This window comes from Dromiciops gliroides, chromosome 3 (assembly GCF_019393635.1).
Source record: "Dromiciops gliroides isolate mDroGli1 chromosome 3, mDroGli1.pri, whole genome shotgun sequence".
Lineage (NCBI taxonomy): Eukaryota > Metazoa > Chordata > Mammalia > Microbiotheria > Microbiotheriidae > Dromiciops > Dromiciops gliroides.
The window spans coordinates 410,570,762-410,594,166 of record NC_057863.1 but is presented as its reverse complement, the minus strand read 5'-3'; the positions used below and the strand labels follow the sequence as shown (position 1 = coordinate 410,594,166).

General features: G+C 37.4%; 1 protein-coding gene across 1 annotated transcript in view; it reads right to left on the bottom strand.

Moving 5' to 3' along the window:
• DNAH7 (dynein axonemal heavy chain 7) overlaps positions 1 to 23,405 on the bottom strand; it is a 304,763-nt gene that overhangs the window by 171,454 nt on the left and 109,904 nt on the right. The window contains exons 20-23 of the mRNA XM_043992176.1: positions 23,164 to 23,362; positions 20,751 to 20,891; positions 18,290 to 18,502; positions 4,272 to 4,381 (exon numbers count right to left, since the gene is read on the bottom strand). Of these exons, the coding sequence (XP_043848111.1) occupies positions 4,272 to 4,381; positions 18,290 to 18,502; positions 20,751 to 20,891; positions 23,164 to 23,362 (663 nt within the window). The remainder of the gene's footprint in view (positions 1 to 4,271; positions 4,382 to 18,289; positions 18,503 to 20,750; positions 20,892 to 23,163; positions 23,363 to 23,405) is intronic.

Below are 23,405 nucleotides of genomic sequence, written 5' to 3'. Positions count from 1 at the left end.
AGCATAGTGAGCACAGTGATTCAATTCAGCTTTATTGCAGTCTACATTTCCCAAGGACACTAGTGAAGTGGCATTGTGGTGCCACATTCTACTTAATAAACAATTCCCCAAATAAACAAAAGTAGTTCACCAAATAACAGCACTGGAATTAACTTAATTTTTTTCTACTAAACATTCAGAAAAGGCTTTCTTATGATCACTGGTACACAAGGAAAAATAAACGCTATAACACTTTGCTTAAACTCCCTTATGTAGTCTTCCAAAATTTCTAAATTTATTATATATAATGACAATAAAATATTACTATATTAGTCATTCATTACACAACCCTTTATTAAACACCTACTATGTGCCAGGCACTGTAGTAGGCAGTCAAGATACAAAAACAAAAATGAAACAAGGAATTTATATTCTATTAGGGCAAAACAACATGAACAAAGAAAAGATAAAATATGCACAAAGTAATTTCAAGTGAGGAAGGGCCCTGGCAACTACAGGGCTCTCACTTCACACCTTTCAGGGTAGCAAATATAACAAAAAAGGAAAATATTGCATGTTGGAGGGCATGTGGGGAAAACTGGGACACATCCACTGTTGGTGGAGTTGTGAACAGATCCAACCATTCTGGAGAACAATTTGGAACTATGCCCAAAGGGTCATAAAACTGTGCATATCCTTTGATCCAGCAATACCACTGCTAGGTTTGTGCCCCAAAGACATCCCAAAAAATAAAAAAAAACGCCTATTTGTACAAAACTATTTATAGCAGCTCTTTTTGTGGTGGCTAAAAATTGGAAATCAAAGGAATGCCCATCAGTCAGGGGATGGCTAAACAAGCTGTGGTATATGATGGTGATTGAATATTATTGTGCTATAAGAAATGATAAGCAGGATGATTTCAGAAAGGCCTGGAAAGACTTGTATGAACTGATGTATAGTCAAGTAAGCAGAAACAGGAGAACATTGTTCAGTGACAGCAATATTATTTGATGAAGAACTGTGAATGACTTAACTATTCTCAGCAATGCAATGATCCAAGAAAATCCCAAAGGACTAATGATGAAGCGTACTATCCACCTCCAAAGAAAGAACTGATATTGATTGAACACAGACTGAAGCATGTTATTTTGCTTTTTTTAAAAGGCAATGAGGGTTAAGTGACTTGCCCAGGGTCACATAGCTAGTAAGTGTTGCAGTATGCCATTTTCCACTCTTCCATTTTTTATTCAAGCTTTCTTATACAAAAAGTCTAGTATGATAATGTTTTACATGGTTGCACATTTATAAACCATATCTCATTACTTATCACCTCAGGGAGAGAGGAGGAGAGGGAGGAAAGCAGGGATAGAATTTGGAACTCAAAACTTTAAATAAAAATGTTTAATTATTTTAAAAAAAAAAAGAAGGAATGTCATGGACAGGAAACAGCAAGTAAACTGGTTGGGTTGGAAGGAAGAGTGGAGGGTTAAAGGTTAAGCCTGATGAGTAATCTGGACCCAGAATATGAAAGCTTTAAATCCAAACAGAAGAGTTTGCATTTTATCCTAGAAGCAAGAGAGCTTCAGTAACAGGGATGGAAAGAGCAAAACCTATGTTTGCTTATCAATTTATTTTTTGTAGAACATCTCAGTCAAAATTTGGTGCAGTACATTATCACAGCTTTGCTCTAATACCTACACAGAAGAGAATCCTCTCTTCCAAAAAGCAGCCACTACCCATTTGGAATAGCTTTAACTATGAGGATAATTTTCCTTACTTCAAGGTTAAATTTTCCTCTTTACACACATTCTTCTTTGTTCTAATGGGGTCAAGCAGAACAAACCTAACCCCTCTTCCACATACCAGATTTTCAAAGACTTAAAGATCTTAAAGCCAGGTCCTTCTAAGCTTTCTCCATTTCACACTTAACACACCTGGCTTTCTCAACTGACCTGCACATGGTACTAATTCAAAACCTTTAATCATCATGGTTGTCTGCCTCTGTCTTCTCTTCAGCTTATGACTGCTTTTCCTGTGGTGCCCTCTTCTGAACAATCTTCAATTTACCTTTGTTGTTTAGTCATTTCAGTCATGTCTTATTCTTCATGATTCCATTTGAGGTTTTCTTGGCAGAGAAACTGAGTGCTTGGCTATTTCCTTCTCCAGCTCATTGTACAGATGAGGAAACTGAGACAAACAGGGTTAAGTGACTTTCCCAGGGTCACACAACTAATAAATATCTGAGGCCAGAACTGAACTCAGGAAGATGAGTCTTCCTGACTCCAGGCCTGGTGCTGCATCCAGTGTGCCACCTAGCTGTCCGCAACTGACTAAAATATGGTGCTTAAGACTGAAAACAGTGCTTCAGGTGTAGTCTGAGCAGCATTATCCTGGATGCTATGACTTCTTGATGTCATCTAAGATTATAGTTGCCATGCTATGAAGAGTTTTCAATGCCAGTTTAATCAGTGTTAGTATCTTTTCTTCCCATTTCCTATTTCCTATTTTTCAGCATCAATAACTTTTTAATATGTCAGGTTACTTTTATTTCTGCCATGTTTTTTCTCATTTTCATTTATTCTTCTAAAGTTTTATATTAACTGCATCTTAGCTCTTAAAAATCAATGGACTACATAGACAGCAAATTCAAGAATGACTCCAACAGCAGTGAAGAGTTACGTCCTGCCTATTAACATATAATCAATTTCATTTTATGATTTTTTTTTTGAGTGCTGACTATATCCAGCCCCTTTCAGTTCTTTTCTTGAACAGGGAAGGACCTGAACATAAGTTGCACAGGATGGTCAGCCATGGATGGGTTGGGATTTCTATCTTTGGAGAGAATATCAACATAGATGAGATCACCTAGCCACTGAAGGTCTGGAGCAAGATTTTTAAAGTCACATATCTGAAAAGAAATAAAGCTGAAAAGTCAGCAGGGCAGTGTGATTCTGGGCCAGTCACTTAATGTTCCTAGGCAATTCTTTACCATTATAGATACACAGAAATAAACAAAAAAACGTTTTGATCAACATTGGTAAAGGAAGTTCCTCACAGAGAAAACCCTAAAACAACAAAATCACAGGCACAGGCAAAGAAATTATGTCCTCTAAGATAGAGATCCCTTTTCTGCAGAATACTAATGTAGAATATCTACAAACCTAGGTTCAGAAGCATCCCTAAGAACCTGATACTGAGACCTGCTTACTCTAATTCTTCCCAAAGCTATGGATGTCTATCTATAACCAGGCTCAAAACCACAAAATGAAGTCTCTTACCTAGTAGGAGCAGCGAAATGAACCTTTGCTAACTAAAGGTATCAATAGAGGGAGAGCATCAGCATTGCTTACCAGAAGTCCCTAAGAATCCCAAGTTCCTTCTTTCTTAAGGTGTAATTGCAAGAGATGGATTCACTTATAGATTCAACTTTATTGAAGTCTTAAAGAAGATCCTTTGAAAATAATTTTCGCCTGCTACGTATCCCCCACCCCTGCCAAAAGACTTCAGAGCTCTCACTTCTTACAGAGAAATTTAAATCTTTCCCTGGACTCCGATTTCAGTTCTACCCCAGAGAACAAGAAACCGAGAGATAAAGATCCCAATCTCAACATCCCAAAAGGTAGAACATTCTCACTGTTCTGTCTTGTCTGGAAAGTCTGCCTGAAATACAAATGAGACTAGGTCTATGTCTGGAGCTGAGGGCATTTCTTAACCTGCAACTGGGGCATAACTACATCATTGGGAAGGTATCTTGGGAGAACCACAGAGTCAGAGAGTTTGCCCCAAGACCAAGGCCCTACCCAACAATGAGAACAGCAATATATCAAGAACAGTAAGAGCATTAATACAACAACAACATCAGAGCAAGATCTGGATAGTGACAGGGACAGAGAAAGGATGGCAATAAAGGTGGTGACATCAGGAGGAAGAAATTCCTAATCTTTTACAGGTCAATGAAAAACAGACTAACAGACAAAATATCAGTTCACATTTAACCTGGCAGGAATACATATACTGTAATATCTATACCAAGACTCAATATAATGCAGAATATATAATTGAATCCTGTTTTAAATGTCAATATTCAAAATGAAAGTCCTAATGACCCAAAACTCGAATCCTAAAAAAATTCCAAGAAAAAGACAAATCAAAATGGTATTTATCACAAGACAAAGTAGCCTTCTAAAAACTGATTTGTACTTTTGGAAGCAGTCTGTAATCTAAGGAGCTATCCAAGTTATGTTCATGGAAAAACTTATTGTTTCAATGGTTTTACAAATTAATATATTTACCTGTAGCATCTATCTGTAAGTGGAGTAATAACCAGACGAGGAGTATTACCTAGGTATTCATAGCCATATCGTAAACCAGCATTGATCATCTTTGTTTCCAAGTGCTCCTCCTAGGATCAAGCAAGTAAACAGAAGCAACAGAATGTAAAAATGAAATCTGACATGTCAAATGAAAATCCCATCGACCAAATAATCCAGGGCACAGTGGATAAAGCACTGGCCCTGGATTCAGGAAAACCTGAGTTGAAATCCAGCCTCAGATACTTGATACTTCCTAGCTAAGTGACCTCGGGCAAGTCACTTAACCCTCATTACCCCGGAAAAAAAGGGAGCTCAGTTATAGTCCTAGCTTGGTCATTATCTATATGGCCTTAGTTCTCTTATCTAAGCCTCAATTTCCACACTTGTAAAATGAAGGCTGAGCTATATATGATGTCTCAATTTTCCCTTGGTGGGGTTATAAGATATAGGTAGAGGAATAAAATGAGTATCTAACACAAAAGCTTTCTAAGTCATTCATTGTTTCGAATTAGAGTATCTTTATTGTGAACACATTTTTATGATCTTATTTATCCTGTGATTTCAGTCCTCAAAAAAATACAATAAGCTGATAAAATTTTGAGTTTATAGGAAGAGAAGGGCTAATTCTTAAGGAAGAATGGGATTAAGTAGTAAGGACTTGAAGAGAGGGACTCAAAAAGAAGGAAAAGAAAGTCGTTGACAAGGGCAGGTAAATAAGGTAGATAAGTTAAATAAAATAAGGTAGGGCAAAGTAATAAAGGTCATTGTAAGTGAAACAAAGTAGTAAAACAAATAAGAAACTGTGAGAAAAGGAAAAGGAAGTAGAGTGTGGCTGTAAAGTTGTTAAAAGGTGATAAAAGGCTGCAAAGATTTTAGAAGGTGAGATGTGACCACTCAAGTTATTTAATAAAATAAGGCTAACTCTCAATCAGTATAGAAGGGGGAGAGGTGGTGAAGGGTGGCATTGGGTGTGCCAAGTTTATCTCTTGGCCACAGCCAAGTGACTTTTATCTACAATGGTTTCTCCTCCACTGAAGAAGTGAAAGGATTCAAGGAATAATACTCTGGATTTCAAAAGATCTGGGATATGCAAGTTATCTTTAAAAAAAGACAACTTACAAATAGGGAAAACAAAACAGAAGGAGGAGCAGAGCTTCACTGGAAAAAAATAAATCAAGGGATTTGAAGTAGAAGATTGAAAGTTTGGGGGAGTGGAATAAAATCCTAGAAAGGATGAAGGGAAGGAACACTATAATTACACAATTGAAACTAAAAACACATTTTGGGATCTTCCTGGAAAGAAGAGAGCTATTTGCTCTAAGAAGGGGGCAGCTGCTATCCTTCAAGGAATGATTAAGTACAGCCAAGAAATGTGTCAGGTAAGAGGTCACCCACCCATCCAAGAAAGGAAAAGGAGGAGAGTGCTGGTGTTTAATGCTTTTTTGCTGAGAGGATAGGAAAACAACTATTTATTGACTTGATAATAGCCTTAGGGAGTGTTCTTTCTAGGACACACATTTAATATATAACAGAGAACCTCTACAGAATTATTTAAACAAATGACAATGAGTCACTTTTGTTGATTCACATATGCACTAAAAATATTGTCAGAAGGAATCTAAAAAGTATTACCAGCAATTATAAAGATTTGCCCAAGAAAATGAAGAGGAACAGAAATTGTATTTTCCTCATTGCTGACCTTTTAAAGTAAATTATGAAGAAGAGAAATACTGATTTGGGAAGTGAACCACTGGCTTAGAAAAAAAAAAAAGTTGTCTAAGAACGGGATTTAGATTTCTAAACCACAGCTTAAAGTTTACAAATGACAAACTTCTGGCTGAGGATGGTAATTGGAATAAACTTAACAAAGGCTGGTGTATTTGTGAATCTAATCAGGAAGGCTTTAGACCGAAAAGACCTAGGGAAGAAAGCTGTCATACTATAGAGAGTAACTACAATAAGGGAAAAGATTAGTTGTTCAGCTACCCAGAACCACACAAGAGACAAAATCCAAGGAAGGGACTAGTAAAATTCATGGCCTTAAATGTCTATACCCAAATGCCCAAAGTTTAGGCAACATGCAAGAGGAATAAGTGGTCCTAATGGAAAGAACTAAATCAGACCTCACTTCTATCACTGATACTTTGTGGGATGAAAACCATGAGTGGAGTTAAGTAAATGGATGGGTTTACTGTATTCAAAAGGGAAAGGAAAAATCTAGGGAGTAAAGAGTAGCACTATATATTAGGAAATTATATTCATGTGAAGAAACCCAGGTTGGGCAGGAAAAGTGGACTGGAGAGTATTTGGAGGATGAGCAATGGAAGGATAAACATAAATGATTGTGCCATCTGAGCATACTGCTAACCAACTGGAAGAAGAAAACAGATGAAGAGTTCACGAAACATCATAGCCTTGGCAGAGAGGTATAATGCAGTAGCAATGGAGGATTTCTATTATTCAGAATTCTGGAGTGATCTTCCTCTGCTAAAAGCAGACCTTGTGGTTTCTTGGCTTATCAAAAATTTCATCCTTCAAAAGGTGATGGAAACAACAAGGGGAAATTCTATATAGGATACAATTCTTATCAATAGGCAGGAACTAGTGGCTGGACTAGAAATGATAAAAACTTTGGGAGAAAGTGACCACTCCCTTCTGGAGTTTGTGATAGAAAAGAGAAAAGCTGAGTTTAGATTGATACGCATTCTAGATATTAGGAAGGCAGATTTTACAGGGTTCAGAAGAAAATGTAGACTTCCATGGAATAAAATACAACAGGGTAAGTTAGCCCTGGAGAGATGAGAATCTATCAACAGTGAAGTCTAGGAGACATAAAGGTAATAGAGAATGAATTTTAAGAACATGGCACAATTCCATAACATTAGTGCTAGGAATGCAAAAACTGGTAATGATCTGGAGATAGTGAGAAATGTCAATTTTAGGGGTATGGCATCAAGATGGCAGAGAAAAGGCAGGGCCTTGCCTGAGCTCTCCAAAACCTCTCCAAACAATTTTAAATAATGCTTCAAAACAAATTATGGAGCAGCAAAATCCACAAAAGGATAAGGAGAAACAATTATTTTAGCCCAAGACAACTTAGAAGGTCAGCAGGAAAGGAATGTTGAACCAGAGTGAAAGTAGGATACAGCCCAGACCATGCCCCAGCAAACCAGCAGTAAGCCATGGGGGCAACTGAATTAGTGTTAATAGTGGTGGTTTCTGGACATTTCAGCCCACAGACAGTAAAGGTGGGTCAGAAAACTGGTCAGAAAGATGTTACTGAGGTCCCATTGCTGGCACCAGAGTCAGGACTCTGTTACACTGCCCATACTGAGATCTGATTCTCAGTCCCAGGGTGAGGAGGAACACTATCACACAAGAGCTTGTGGCCACAGGGGAGTTGGGACCCTGGTCAGAGCTCCAGGGCAGAAAAGAGGACATGTGCTCCCTCACAGACCAGAGCACAGGCCAGGAAAATAGTAAACACACTTGTCCCTAGATCATACTACACTGAAAGAACTGAAAACGTATAGGTCTGCAGAATTATCCCTGAAAAGAGCTGCACAAAAAACCCTAAAGTTTGGGACAATACCTGCTCCATTCTGGAGGCAGAGCACTATATTGGCATAAAGTAAAAAATAAAAAATAATGGCTGGAAAAAATGAGCAAACAGCAGAAAAAGATCCTGACTATATAGAAAGTTACTACAGTGACAGGGAAGATCACAAACTCAGAAGACAACTAAGTCAAAACTGTTACATCCAGGTCCCCAGTAAAATATGAATTGGTCTCAGGCCATGGAAGAACCCAAAAAGGATTTGAAAAATCAAGTAAAGCTGTGACTCCCACAAGCTCCAAATAAACCCATCCATTCACTGCCAAATAATGCCATAAAAAAAACCCAGAGCAGCCTAATGCACATAAGAACAGAGTGAGACTATTTTTCAGCAAAAAATGGCAATTGAGATCACCTGCTGATTAGGCTGAGCAGCTCATCGTGTGGTCCAGACCTAGCCAGGAACAGACTTCCAGCACTTTGGAGTCTTCAGCATCAGCGGCTTCTTCTGAGGCTTGGCTCACAGACTGGTGAGGGGGTTTGGCGGTAGGCCAGGGTGAAGCAGCTACAGTCTCTGATGGCGTTGGGGCGAAGCGCCCTGGTTCTGAACCAGTGGGCTGAATCAAGTGGTAGAGGCCCAGTGGGGGGGGGAAGGCACAGGCATGCCAAGCTGTTGACCATAGAGAATCAGATTTCAATCAGACTTCTGTTTCCGAGTTAAAGAGAAAGCGGCTGTGGTTACTCACAGGCCAGGCAGGCTGAGAAGAAGCCCAATCATCCCCCTGGACCACACTGTAGCTCAGAACAGTGTGTCCTGGAAGCAGTGCCACACTTTAAGAATGAGTTAAAAAAGCCAATAAATAGGCAGCCAAGATGAGCAGGCAGAGAAAGCAGCAGACAATAGAAAACTACTTTGGGGAAAAGGAAGACCAGAATACACCCTCAGAAGAAGAAGATAATAACAAAGTCAAAACTCCAATATGCAAAGCTTTCAAGAAAAATATGAATTGGTCTCAGGCCATGGAAGCACTCAAAAGGGACTTTGAAGAGAAAGTAGGAGAGATAGAAGGAAGATTTAGAGAGATGGAGGAAAGAATGGAAAGAGAAATGAGAGCAATATAGGAAAGTCATGAGAAAAAAGTCAACAGTTTGAAAAGCCAAATGGGAAAGGAGATAGAAATGCTGTCTGATGAAAAGAATTGCCTAAGAATTAGGATTGAACAAATGGAAGCTAGTGACCTTATGAGAAACCAAGACACAATAAAGCAAATCCAAATGAATAAAAAAAAAATAGAGGGCAATATGAAATATCTCCTTGGAAAAACAGTTGACCTGGAAAATAGATCCAGGAGAGATAATGTGAAAATCACTGGACTACATGAAAGCCATGATCAAAAAAAGAGCCTAGACATCATCTTCCAAGAAATTATCAGGAAAAAATGTCCTGATATTCTAGAAGCAGGAGGTAAAATAGAAATTGAAAGAATCTACCAATCACCTCCTGAAAGAGATTCCAAAAGGAAAACCTCCAGGAATATTATAGCCAAATTCCAGAGCTCCCAGGTCAAGGAGAAAATATTGCAAGCAGCTAGGAAAAAGGAATTCAAATACTGTGGAGCTACAGTAAGGATAAAATAAGATCTAGCAGCATCTACATTAAAGGACCAGAGGGCATGGAATATGATATTCTAGAGGGCAAAGGAACTGGGACTATAGCCAAGAATCACATACCCAGAAAAACTGAAAATTCTTTCAGGGCAAAAAATGGGACTTCAATGAAAAAGAGGACTTTCAGGCATTGTGATGAAAAGACCTGAAGTGAATAGAACATTTGACTTTCAAATACAAAACCCTAGAAAAGCATAAAAAAGTAAACAGGAAAAAGAAATCATGAGGGATATTAAAAGATTAAACTGTTTACATTCCTACATGGGAAGATAATATGCCTAACTCATAAGATCTTTCTCAGTATTAGGGCAGCTGAAAGGAATATACTTAGAGGGCACAGGTGTGAATTGAATATGAAGGGATGATATCTGTAAAGCATTTATTTTTGTTTATCCTTGTTTTTTGTGGAGAAGGCGGGGTGGGGTGGCTTATGCCTGGGGCCAGATGTGGGCTTGGGGCCCCCTGGGTCCAGGGCTGGTGCTTTGTCCACTGTGTCACCTAGCTGACCCATGATGACATCTTCAAAATAAAGTTAAGGGGTAAGAGGAATGCACTGGAAGGAAGGGAAAGTGATAGGCAGATTGGGGGAAAATAGTTCACATAAAAGAAATAAGAAAAAGCTTATGGAATGGAGGGGAAGATGGGGAAGGAGCAGGAGCAGGGGAGTGAGTGAGCGTAACTCTCATCAGAATTGTCTCAAAAGAAGGAATAACAGACACACTCAAGAGGGGATAGTAATATATTTTGCTCTGTGGGAAAGTGGGAGGGTAAGGGGATAAGGGGAGGGGGAGAGGCAATGGAAGGAAGAGCAGATTGGGGGAGGGGGTGGCAAGAAACAAAACACTTGAGGAGGGATAGGGTGAAGTAACTATCAATAGTAACTATAAAAGAAATGTTGAGCAGAATGCTATCAGAAGGATGTATAAAAAATGCAAATCATCAACAGAGATAGAACTGATAGTATCTGAATACAGATTGAAGTATAATTTTATTTATTAGCTCCTCTTTCTAAAGGTAGTTTGTCTATTTTCTTTTACAAACTGCACATGGATGACTTATATTGAATTGCTGGATTTCATAGGGAGGGAAGAAAAAAAGCTGATGACTTTGTGAGACATCAAGAAACAATCAAACAAAATTAAAAGGATGAAAAAATAGAATAACATGTGAAATATATATATTTCATTGGAAAAACAAATGACCTGGAAAATAGAGTCAGAAGACATAATTTAAGAAATATTGGACTACCTGAAAGTCATGATCAAAAAGAGACCAGACATGATCTTTCAAGAAATTATCAAGGAAAACTGTCCTGATATCCTAGAACCAAAAGGTAAAACAGAAATAATCCACTGCTCACCTCCTGAAAGAGATTCCAAAATGAAAACCCCCAGGAACATTATAGCCAAATTCCAGAACTCCCAGTTCAAAGAGAAAATACTGCAAGCAGACAAAAAGAAACAATTCAAATATCATGGAGCCACTGTTGAGATAACATGAGATTTAGCAATTTTTACATTAAAGGATCAGAGGGCTTGGAATATGGTATTCTGGAGGGCAAAAGAACTAGAATTAAAAATAAGAATCACCTACCCAGAAAACTGAGTATAATCCTTCAAAGGAAAATGGAGATTCAATGAAATGGAGTACTTTCAAGCAGTCTTGATGAAAAGACCAGAGCAAAACAGAAAATATGACTTTCAAATAAGACTTAAGAGAAGCATAAAAAGGTAAACAGGAAAGAGAAATCATAAGAGATTTAATAAGGTCAAACTGTTTACATTCTTACAAGGGAAAATGATATTTATAACTCTGAAAAACTTTCTTATTATTAGGGCACTAAAGAGGGATATCCATGGACAGAGGGCATGAGTGTGAGGTAAAGATGATGAGATGATTATCTAAAAAAATTAAAGAGTGAGAAATACAATGTACTGGGAAAAGGGGAAGGGGAGATGTAGAATGGGGTACATTATTTGACATAAAAGAGGTACAAAGGAGCTTTTACAGTGGGGGGGGAAGATGGGGGAAGATGAGGGAGAATGAGTGAATTCTACTTGTATAAGAAATGGTTCAAAGAAGGAATAACATACATGCTTAGTTGGGTATAGAAATCTATCTTACTGTACAGAAAAGTAGCAGGGGAAGGAGATACAGGGGAGGTTCAGAAAGAAGGGAGGGAAGATTGGGGGAGGTAAAAGTCAGATGCAAGGGGGCAGCTAGGTTGCTCACTGGATAAAGCACCAGCCCTGGATTCAGGAGGACCCGAGTTTAAATTCGGCCTCAGGTACTTGACACTTACTAGCTGTGTGACCCTAGGCAAGCCACTTAACCCTCATTGCCCCACAAAAGAAAAGAAAGAAAAAAGAAAAGTCAGATGCAAAACACTTTTGAGAATGGATAGAGTAAAAGGAGAGAGAAAATAGGATAAACAGGAGGGAAATACATAATAATCTTAAATGAAAAAATTTTACAGCAAGTTTCTCTGATAAAAATGTCACTTCTCAAACATATAGACAACTGAGTCAAATTTATAGAAATAAGAGCCTTTCTCAATTAATAAATGGTCAAAGGATATGAACAGGAAGTTTTCAGATGAAGTAATCAAAGCTATCTGTAGTCATATAAAAAATGTTCTAAATTACTATTGATTGGAGAGATGCAAATTAAAACAACTATGAGTTACACCCCACATCTATCAGATTGGCTAACATGAAAGAAAGGGAAAATAGAAAAATGTTGGAGGTCATGTGGGAAAACTGAGATACTAATATACTGTTGGTCAAGTTGTGAACTGATAGTACCATTCTGTAGAGCAATTTGGAACTATGCCGAAAGGGCTTTATAACCATGAATACCCTTTGACCAGGGAATACCACTTCTGGGTTTGTTTCCCAAAGAGAAAAAACAAAAAGGAAAAGGGATGTATGTATGTACAAAAATATTATAGCAATTCTTTTAGTATTGTCCAAGAATTGGAAAGTGAGAGGCTATCCTTCAACTGAGGAATGGCTTCAACAAGTTGTATATGATTGTGATATAATATTATTGTGCTATAAAAAATGACAAGCAGGATGCTTTCAGAAAAACCTAGAAAGATTTACATGAACTGATATATGGTAAAGTGAACAGTAACAGGATAACACTGTATATTTTAAAAGCAATGCTGTATGATCAACTATGAATGATTTATCTCTTTTCAGCAATACAATGATCTAAGACAGTTCTAAAGGACTTATGATGGAAAATGCTATCCATCTCTAGAGAAAGAACTAATGGAGTCTTTTTTTGTGGGGCAGTGGGGGTTAAGTGATTTGCCCAGGATCACACAGCTAGTAAGTGTCAAGTGTCTGAGACCGGATTTGAACTCAGGTTCTCCTGAATCCAAAGCTGCCACCTTATCCACTACTAATGGATTATTCATTCATTCATTCATTCATTCATTCATTTATTTATTTATGTGGGCCAATGAGGGTTAAGTGACTTGCCCAGGGTCACACAGTTAGTAAGTGTCAAGTGTCTGAGACTGGATTTGAACTCAGGTTCTTCTGAATCCAAGGCTGGTCCTTTATCTACTGTACCACTTAGCTGCCCCTACTAATGGATTCTTTTTTTTTTTTTTGGCAGGACAATGAGGGTTAAGTGACTTGCCCGAGGTCACACAGCTAGTGTCAAGTGTCTGAGGCCAGATTTGAACTCAGATCCTCCTGAATCCAGGGACAGTGCTTTATCCACTGTGCCACCTAGCTGCCACCTACTAATGAATTCTTAATGCATATCAAAGCATACTTTTTCTTTATTTTCTTGTTTTTTTCATGTTTGTGTTTTTTACAACATGAATAACATGGAAATATGTTTCATATGGCTATACATGTATAACATATATTAAATTGCTTGCTTTCTCAAAGAAAGGGAAGGAGAGAGACTAAGAGAATTTGGAATTCATTTTTTAAAATGAATGTTAACATTGTTTTTTGTATGTAATCGGGGAAAAATAAAATATTAATTTTTAAAGTATCCCTGAGTCCCTAGAGAATGTTCTCTATTTTAACCAATGGAGCTATTTTCTGTGATGCAGAGTGTGATCAAGGGAACAAATTCTCAGATAGGTAGAATATGATGAAGACTACGTTGGTTAGGGAAATAAAATGTTTCAGAGAGGTAAGCATCTTTAAACAGTTTTCACTGGGCCAGATACCCCAAGCAGTACTCTGCATACATAATGACTTTTTTTTTCTATGCTCCTAGGAAGTGGATGAGCTGCTTTTATGTGCTTTCAGAAGGGCCTTGACAGTTCTTTAGCAGTTGGATTTTGTGGTATATGTCTGTAATCCCTGCTACTGGGGAGACTGTGAGGCTAAGGATCTCTTGGACTCAGGAGTTCTGAGTTGCAATAGGCTAAACCAATTAGGTATCCTCACCAAACTGATATTAATATGGTATATCTCTGGGATACAGATGCCTCTGAGTTGACAAACCAGAACAAGCCAGAAAATGGAACAGGTCGCCAGAGCAGGACCAGGATGGTGAGGAACCCTTGAAGTTAGGGCAAGATAGATGCAAAACACTTAAATAAAAAGGAAAAAGGGAGGATAGAAGGGGGAAAAAGAGTAGAGGAAAGGGTAAAGGACAGGAGAGTTTTCCATAGCATAACTAATTCTGTGGGTCACTTTTTTCTGGAGTTATTTTCACTGTAGTACCCTATGATCAAAGCCCTCCACTCTAGTCTTCCCATTTGGAGAGCCTAAAAAGTGGCAAAAAGCTGCAGCATTATCTGAGCTACTGATTGAGGGATGAAGGAGGGATTAATTTGATATGTGGTAATGTCACCAGTGCTGGTCTGTGATTACCAGTAATTAACAGGACCAGAAGGAGAAAACAACCTGGAGAAAATAACTAGAGAGCTTTGCTGATTATGGCTATGATTCATTGATACCAACAAAATTGGAGGAAGAATGGGCAGGAATTATGAAAGAGAAGCCAATGCAGCAGTTGAGTGAGGATTGGGGTGGGAGGCAGGATGGAGGGAATGGAAGGGTTTAGTATAGAGTTGGCCCAGTGGAAACATCACAATTGGCAAATAAGTCTGTCTCACATAATGTCATTAGAACAATGAGGACAGCTTTTTCATTTGAGCTTCACAACAACTTTACTACTCTAATAATCATTTTTCCTCCCTCTCTCCATTGGGCAAACAGGTAGTAATTAAAAAATAAATTGCACATTGATGGCAATGAGTGTCTTTTGATGGCCTGGCAGAGCCTGGGCAGCCATGTACCATCTGGTTTTTAAAACTGTTCATCTCCATTGGATCCTAGTAGTTGGTCAAGATTTAGTGCCAGAGGTGTTTTGGTACTGTTTTGTTTTTTTTCACAGAATCAATGTTTTTTAGAACTGGAAGGGACTTTTAACAATGATCTAGTATAGAAATTCTTAGCTTTATTTTATGTCATGGAGGTCTGATGATGCCTATGGATGGACTCCTTTTCAAAATAATGTTTTTAAGTACACATAGGAAACTAATTATATTGAAATACAGTTATCAAAATATTTTCCAATACAAATTTATATATCCTAGATTAAGAACCTTTGATGTAGTCTATCATTCTTATTCTCATTCTGAAAATGAGGAAACTGAGAAGTCTGATCATTTTAACACAAAGAGGAATGGGAAATGGCTGGGTCAGGAGAAAATCTGGGTACCTTGGCTTTCCGTTTTTTTAAAACTTTTAATTATATTTTTAAGCTTTTTTTTAACTCATATTTTACTTCATCCTTTTTCAAGTAGTTTTTTTTTAGTTGATTCTCTAGGATTCTCTAAGTATACCATCATATCTGCAAAGAGTGATAGTTTTGTTTCCTCCTTCCCTATTCTAATTCCTTTGATTCCTTTTTCTTCTCTTTTACTTCATCCTTTTTAAACTCTTTTCATTTTTTGAGCTCTCAAGTCCAGTGTTCTTTCCATTATATCACAGCTATGAGCTATCTTTTATTATGTAAATATCTATTTCTGCATTCATAGACATTATTTCTATATTAGAGTATAATCACATCTGAGCTACATAAAAGCAGACACTGGCATGCCAACTACAGAGAACATATATGTATGTGTATATGTATGTGCATGTTTATATGTGTGTTTGTATATATGCATAAACACATGTGGGTGATACAGACACACAAGCATATATGTATATCATATATAATAAAGAGAATAATAGGTATACACAATACATATACATTGTGTGCATATATGTTCTTCATATGTTCACATGCGTATGTGTATATACATAACATATATACATAGAGATATCTGGCGAGAAATAATTATTTCTGCTCTAACTCCTGAAATGGTAAAATCTTTATAATATTAAAAATGTTTTCTACGATATAATCTTTATAAATCATTGGAAATAAAGGCTTTGAACTAGGCCTATTGAAACTCAGTAACTTAAATAAAAAACATGAAATCTATAGCTATATAGAATGTGGTCACACTCACTTGTTGCCCAGAATCTAGGCAGATATCTTGATCTACGATAAATGTCACCACTGTCCAATATAAATATTTGAGAATACCTCTGGATATATTCAATATATCAATGCATATTTCTACTAAAAGAAGGTACCAACATACATATTAACTACTTGTAGAGCTAACGATTCTCAATTTCCTCCTAATAAGCAAAACAGATAACTGAATGATAATTTGAATATAAATATTTCTAAAAAATTATGACTATATACTTGCTATGCAGAAAACTTTCTTTAACTAAGGAATAAAAATAATGAAATAGTAACCTTGCAAGAACAAATGAGATATGGGGTGTGTGAAAGAGTAAAGTGTGAAACTACACAAATGTAAGGTATTCTTTTATTCTTATTATTACTCATGCTTACATTGCTTACAATAGAGGACATGCCAAGTAGCTTTTTGCTAAATACATATTCATATTAAATAAAGGAATTTGGAAGAAAGGATTGATTAAAAAAAAATGATGGGATATCTAATTTTTTTGTTCTCACCTAATCCTTTCCCTTACATTTGGAGACAAATAGATCTTGGGAGGTGAGGAAAATTTAGGGGATCTCAGACCAACTTCCCATAGAATTTTGTTTTTTGTTTTTTGTTTTGTTTTTGTTTTGTTTTTTGGCGGGGCAATGGGAGTTAAGTGACTTGCCCAGGGTCACACAGCTAGTAATTGTCAAGTGTCTGAGGCCGGATTTGAACTCAGGTACTCCTGAATCCAGGGCCGGTGCTTATCCACTGCGCCACCTAGCCGTCCCCTCCCATAGAATTTTGTGGAAAGGTCACTCTTAAAAATGATTTTTCAGGTGGATAATCAGGAACTGATGAAAGTCAAAGGGGTCTGTCTATCCCTAAGTCTGACAGAAGCTTGGAAAAGACACACAACTTCCAAACTGGGAGAGGAGGAAAAGGAAGTAAATCCAAAGGTGGAAAATGTGGCCACTTTTCCTCACTTAAAGAACTGAGGCATAAACCTCTGGATTCTAAGGTAAAAGAAAGATAGTAGAGCCCATTCTTACTCTTAAGGAGATGAGACAGTACCCCAGCTAAGGACTCTCAACTGAAATCCAAAAGTTGGTACAGGGAGAATTATTACTCTATGCCCAGGAGAGTAATGCCCAGTGAAGCAGTACCTAGCAATGATCACAAAATCTCAAGAGCAGCTGCTTGGTAGAGTATATACACCATATGAGAGAAGTAGAGAACAAGCTCAATGGGAGCATCTTGATGACATTACCAAATAGTGAACCCCAGGCTTATGGAGAAAATGTTCTATTGGTTTCCCTCCCTTAAAAAAGACTAAGTCTCCCCATTTTACCCACACAGGAAGTGCAGGGTCTACTCATGGGAAATCCCACTATTGATCAGCACAAGAATTTTGACCAGCTCCATTTCCAAACTGGGCTGTATTTTCTTATTTTTAATTTATTTTTTTGTTGGGCAATGAGGGTTAAGTGACTTACCCAAGGTCATAAGCTAGTAAGTGTCAAGTGTCTGAGGCCGGATTTGAACTCAGGTCCTCCTGAATCCAGGGCCAGTACTCTATCCACTGCACCACCTAGCTGCCCTGGGCTGTATTTTCACCATTTCTTATACAACCTTGTAACCCCTTGCTCCCAGGATCTCATCATACTGATGCTGAACCTAGTGTGTGCACTCAATGGGCATAACCCACCACTGCTAAGAGCTCCTGGGATCATAGGCATATGGCACTCCATCTAGTTATTGCTATTTTAAAATATACTTTTCCATTAAATGATTTTGCTTTGAACTGATTGTGTCTTCTGATGCACACTCAGAGCTTACTTAAAACACAGAGTAGTACACACCCTGTCTGGGGTTCTCATATGTGAGAAGAGGGATGCCCCAGGTGCCACATAAATACGGGATGTTCTAGAAAGTTTAAAACTTAAATTAGAAAATTTAAGATCACTGGGATACCCTGTATATTAGAACTTGCAAAATCCAATTTCAAGCTGGACTAATTCTAACTCTTTGTAGATTCAGCAAGCACAAAGGGCAGGTAAGAACAATTAAAAGAATAGCTTTTATTTTAAAACTATGTATTATAAATAGTTATTGGTTACTTTAATCTGCTCTCTGCCAAATGATTGGTTGGATGTATTCTATCATCAGCAAAAATATCTGCATTAGTGAGACTATTCTCTATGTCAGCAGGCAGGCATAAATTGAAAAGCTATGAACTAAAATTACTTTATAATGAGATTCATTGATATTACTTACAATCCAGTAGTACCTAAGCTGACTTAACCACTCAAAGTCACTCTCATCACTGACTTTCTTTTTCACGAGAGTTGCAAGAACATCTCTAGCATGGACATCCAGCACAACCAGTGCTCCTAGAGTCACTCGATTCTGTTTGGAGAGTTTTCCACGAACTAAGGTAACAATGTCATCAATCTGCCTAGAATTCTGATTTAGGTATGCCTCAAGAGCCTGAAAGATAATAAAGGAAGCAGGAAGACAGTTATTCAGTATAATACTTCTTAAAATTAAAAAAATGATAACTAATAATAAGCTAACATTTTTATAGTACTTTGCATGTATATGTTATTATCCCCATTTTATAAATGAGGAAAGTGAGGTTGAGAGTGGCTAAGTGCCTTGACCATGTGGCCAAGAGAGCAAGCATCTAGGGCAGGATTAAAATTCAAGTCCTCCAAATTCAAAGTTCAGTGCCCCAGCTACCATGCCATCAACATACCAATTCTGTTCATTTATTCTATTCAATAAACATTCTATTCACTTGTGCTTATTATTATATAATGCAAACGACAAATTATTCCATTAGTTTTATGGTAACACTAAATAAAGTGATGTTGGAAAGACTCCAAGTTTCCTGTATTTTCTTGAACTCACTAAAAACTTTGGATCTTGTTTCTCAGTTATACTGACCCAACCCTTAATGATCAGCTCATTCTAGAGTTGGGCCTTGGGAAAAAAATAGTACATGGCACTCAAACTCACTAAAATGGTTTGTACCAGAATACCAGTTTATCACAGGATAGTGAGAAATATCATAGACCAAAACACATATTACTTATCAAAAGTTTGTTTTGCAAATACAGAATCAAGGAATTTAGTTATCTTTAAAAAGCATTTAAAAATTAACCTAAGCATAGCCAGTCATGGAGTCACCAGTAGTGTAGACAAAAAAGAAAGGCCCCAGAGGCTTTCCAAAGCACCACTTCCAATGACATGGTGGTGAACTCCTGAGACACACTAAGAAGAGAAGAACTAAAATGGCATGCAGCAATAACAACTGCAGACACTTTCTAAGCAAAGGAGTCACTGAATCAGAATGACAGAAGCTAGAAGGGACCAGAGAAAACATTTAATCCAATGCTTTTACTTTACAGATAAAGCAATGAAAGATCACAGAAGTGACTTGCCCAAGGTTACACAACTAGCAAGCATCAGAAAGCAATTCAGACCCAAGTCTTCTGAGCCAAGAGTTTTTCCTCCTATGCACATTTCAGAACCTAAATCTAGGAAACAGAATCATAAACACCATCAGTGCTTAGCACACTGCCTGGCACATAATAGGTGCTTAATTAATGCTTGTTGACAACCACCAGGTCTCTAGCATTTGTGGTTCTGAGGCCTAGGAAGGCAAGGTAAGGAGAAGAACACAAATCAAAAGGCAGTTTTTATGTGAGTACCGTGTAAAGAAGAACTGTTAGCAATGTGAGAGGAGGGGGCTAGCCACACCCATTTATTTAGATATTAATCCATCTCAATAATATATTATATGAGGGTGAGAAGAATAGGCTAAATTATTTCACTAGTGTAAGGGCCTTCCAGGAGGGAAACTCACTCCACAGATTGTTGTTGTTGTTAACCTTGTGACTGTGGCCAAGTCACTATTCAATCGGTCAATCAGACTTTAAGGCTATAAGTTATAGTTGCTTACCTACATCTTTGGATGACAATGATGACAATGAGATGCTTATAATTATAGCTCACATTTACATAGCTCCTAATATGTGCTAGGCATTGTAAAATATTATCTCATTTGATCCTCAAAACAACCCTGGGAGGCAGGTGCTATTATTATTTCCATTTGACAGTTAAGGAAAAAGGCAAACAAAGGTGAAAGGACTTTCCCAAGGTCACAGAGCTAGTAAATGTCTGAGGCTAGATTTCAACTTAGCTCTTTCTGACTCTAGGAACTTCACTTGATCCACTAAAACACCTCACTGATATAGTATATATCAGAGGCAGGATTTGAACTGAGGGCTTCCTGATAGCAATGACAGGCTTTTATCCCATAAATACCACACTGCCTCCCAGGGAATGTATTCCTAGAATAAATATTTCATTCTTTTGTGGTTATTAGAGTTCCTAGTGCTTTGACACCATTATAAATTGCTTCAAAATTCCATGGTTTATACTAGACATTCTCAACTGAAAGGCAATATCCAGATTGACATTACTGATGAAAAGATTAACAGTCACTGACACAACTAACACAACCAGAAGGGAGGCCATCAAGGTCAAATGCCACTGCTAGAAGCCTCCCTCCATGCTAGCACACTTTTTCCCTCCATACCCCTCTCCCCAGCACATTCCTCTCAGTACTCATTATTCCTTACCTTGCTGAATCTGCAGGGTCACTGTTGGTCCCCCACATACATGTCCATTGATCTAATTACTTTTTTCACATGTAATAAAGAATACTTACCTGTAGCCCATTCTTAATAGCCATCTGTACTTCAGATGTCCAAAAGATCTGAGACACACAAAGAACTGTTTGTCCAGGCCATTCCCTTACCCATTTAATTCGTTCATTTTGGGGATAGGCAGCAATTGCTTCTCTAATTACCTGATCAAAAAAGAAAACACTACAGTTCAATCACCTTGCATTATATTTGAACAAGGTTAGTTAGTAAAATTTAATACTAAATACTAAGTTATTAAAGTGAGACAACTTTTTAAAAAAAAAACACTATTTCTGAAATCACTGTGCAATGTGGTTTCATGAATAAAACTTAATCTTCAAAATATATGAAGGTAGCAGGAATATTAAATGTTGTGACACATTACCGATGGCATTATCAATCTCCATGAAATATTTTGCCCAAATTAATTCAACTCCTGACTCCTTTGTCCCTGCCACATCCAAATCTAGTTATGGACCCTGTGGGTGAGGAGTGTATAAAGAAAGCTCTAGGACTCTGATGAGGAACTCCTGAAACGCAAGAGAACTTCCCTTAGGATATTTTCACCCGTTAAGTCTCCTTGTGGACTGCTTTTACTTGAGTATTACTAAATATGTTTTATTAAAGAAATTGCATGTCCTAACCCTCAGGCTTTGAGTGGTCCATTACTCCAGACTTAGAACCATGAACCTGGTATATTTTCTAGTTAATTATAATCCTCAACCAAAAAATGGCACCAGATATAATATCCTAAGATGACAGGCAACTTAATATGTGACAGTAATCAACACTAACTTTTTGATGATAAAATCCTGTTACCATTTTAGATTTCTAGGCTAGGTGGAATGTTGTAGTTGATAGGTGGTAGAAGGCTACGCAAAGACAATAAGAACACTACAAAGGGCCAGAAGGCAGTCGAAGAAGGGGCAGTAGAGAGTAGGAATGAGGCAGAGGAAATTGATCAACAGATGATTTAAGCTGAAGGGGCAGAATGGCACAATAGAGACATGACAAGAAGAGAGAAAAGTCAGAGCATTCTAGAAGGAAGTTGTTAGGAGTACCAGTTCCTACTGGTACTCCAGCAAAGGTCTAGAGGAAGTCCCAACAAGAATTGTATACTCTCAGGATTTTCACATATTGGAATCTTATCCCATCTGAGTATATGGGTTTCTATTAGGTAGCACTGGAAATCTAGCATTGTTATTTAAATTATTTCACTTTCTGGATAGTATATTATACTAAATGTCTTATAATCAATTATGATTATTAGGAACAGAAGTGCATATATTGACACAGAAAATTCAAAAATACGAACTCCAGTTTAACAATTAAATACTGATTCATTTGTAATTATCTTTGGAGAATAAGGAGAAATACAATGAGATATGCATGCACATTGCCTACTCACACAGAAACATATTCTGTTTCACATTATATTTCTTTGCATATTTCTCCTTTTGCCTATTTTGCTGTTTCTTTTAAAATCCTTCTCCAATGTCTCATCATACCATGGAGGTGACCTTGGTTTTCAGAAGGCTGGGTCATAGGAACATAAACTCTGGCAGGTCTTAGAAGCTGGGCAGTTTATATGTAAAGGCCCAGGAAGAGATCACATATCTATTTGTTAGGTCAGCCTAGATACACTTATGTCTGCACCTGATGCTGAATTTTTCAACCATGGCAATTCTTGAAAGGTTGTGATCTGAGTCAATAGAGAGAGTGTCCATACAAATAAAATTAAAACTCCTTGGATATATCATGGTAGAGCAAGAACATTTCACAATCTCCTACATATATATATCCAAATATTTTGAGAAAAAAGAGAAAAACTAGTATTCTTAAATAATTGTAACATCTCCATTCATTGCTCTTTTGATTTACTTTGAAAGAGCAACCACAGACTCCAGAAGAAGCTTCTACAGATAGAATGTACTTTGTCAGGGAAAATGTTAGACTGGATATAGGAATACCTGGCAGCAAATTACTTTATTTAAAAGGAGGAGGAAAAATGGCATTTACTCATCTATGATAGATTGTCCAAATACACCTCCAGTCTACTGGAGGAGAGACTTGGGTAAAAAGCCAGACTTATAGTAACAACTTAATTATTTTCACCTAGACTGAAGATGCTTAAAACTCAAATTCAAATGTTAAACTCCAAAGTAAAGTAAATCCAAAATGTAAACTTCAACTTTAAATTATTCTGCGTCTTCTCCTTTTTTCCTGTCCTTCCATTGTGCAAATATACATACATACATAGCTTTATGAAGCTTGAAAAAGTGTTCCTTCTACATGGCATTTTGAATTATCATTCATTGGGCAAGTATCTACCAATCACTGAATAATGGAATGATGCATTTTATTATTAACTCATTAATAATATTAATGTCATATATTGCTTTATTAGAAAGTCAAGAAGAAAGCAGAGAATTTTACCTTATGAAGAGATTTTAGCATAGCTCTCTCCAATTCAACCAACCACTTTTCCACTTGACCTCTAGCTTTGACTGTTGAAATTGTATCTACAAGCTCCACGACTTCTCCTTCACTACTCTTCATGTGAGTTATGTCTAAATTTTCAGTGAATTCTACCCTGGCAATTCCTTCAAAACATTTTTTCAAGTGAGGTTGTACCCTGTAGGAAAGAAATAAACAAACAGGTTAAACTCAGGTAGGCC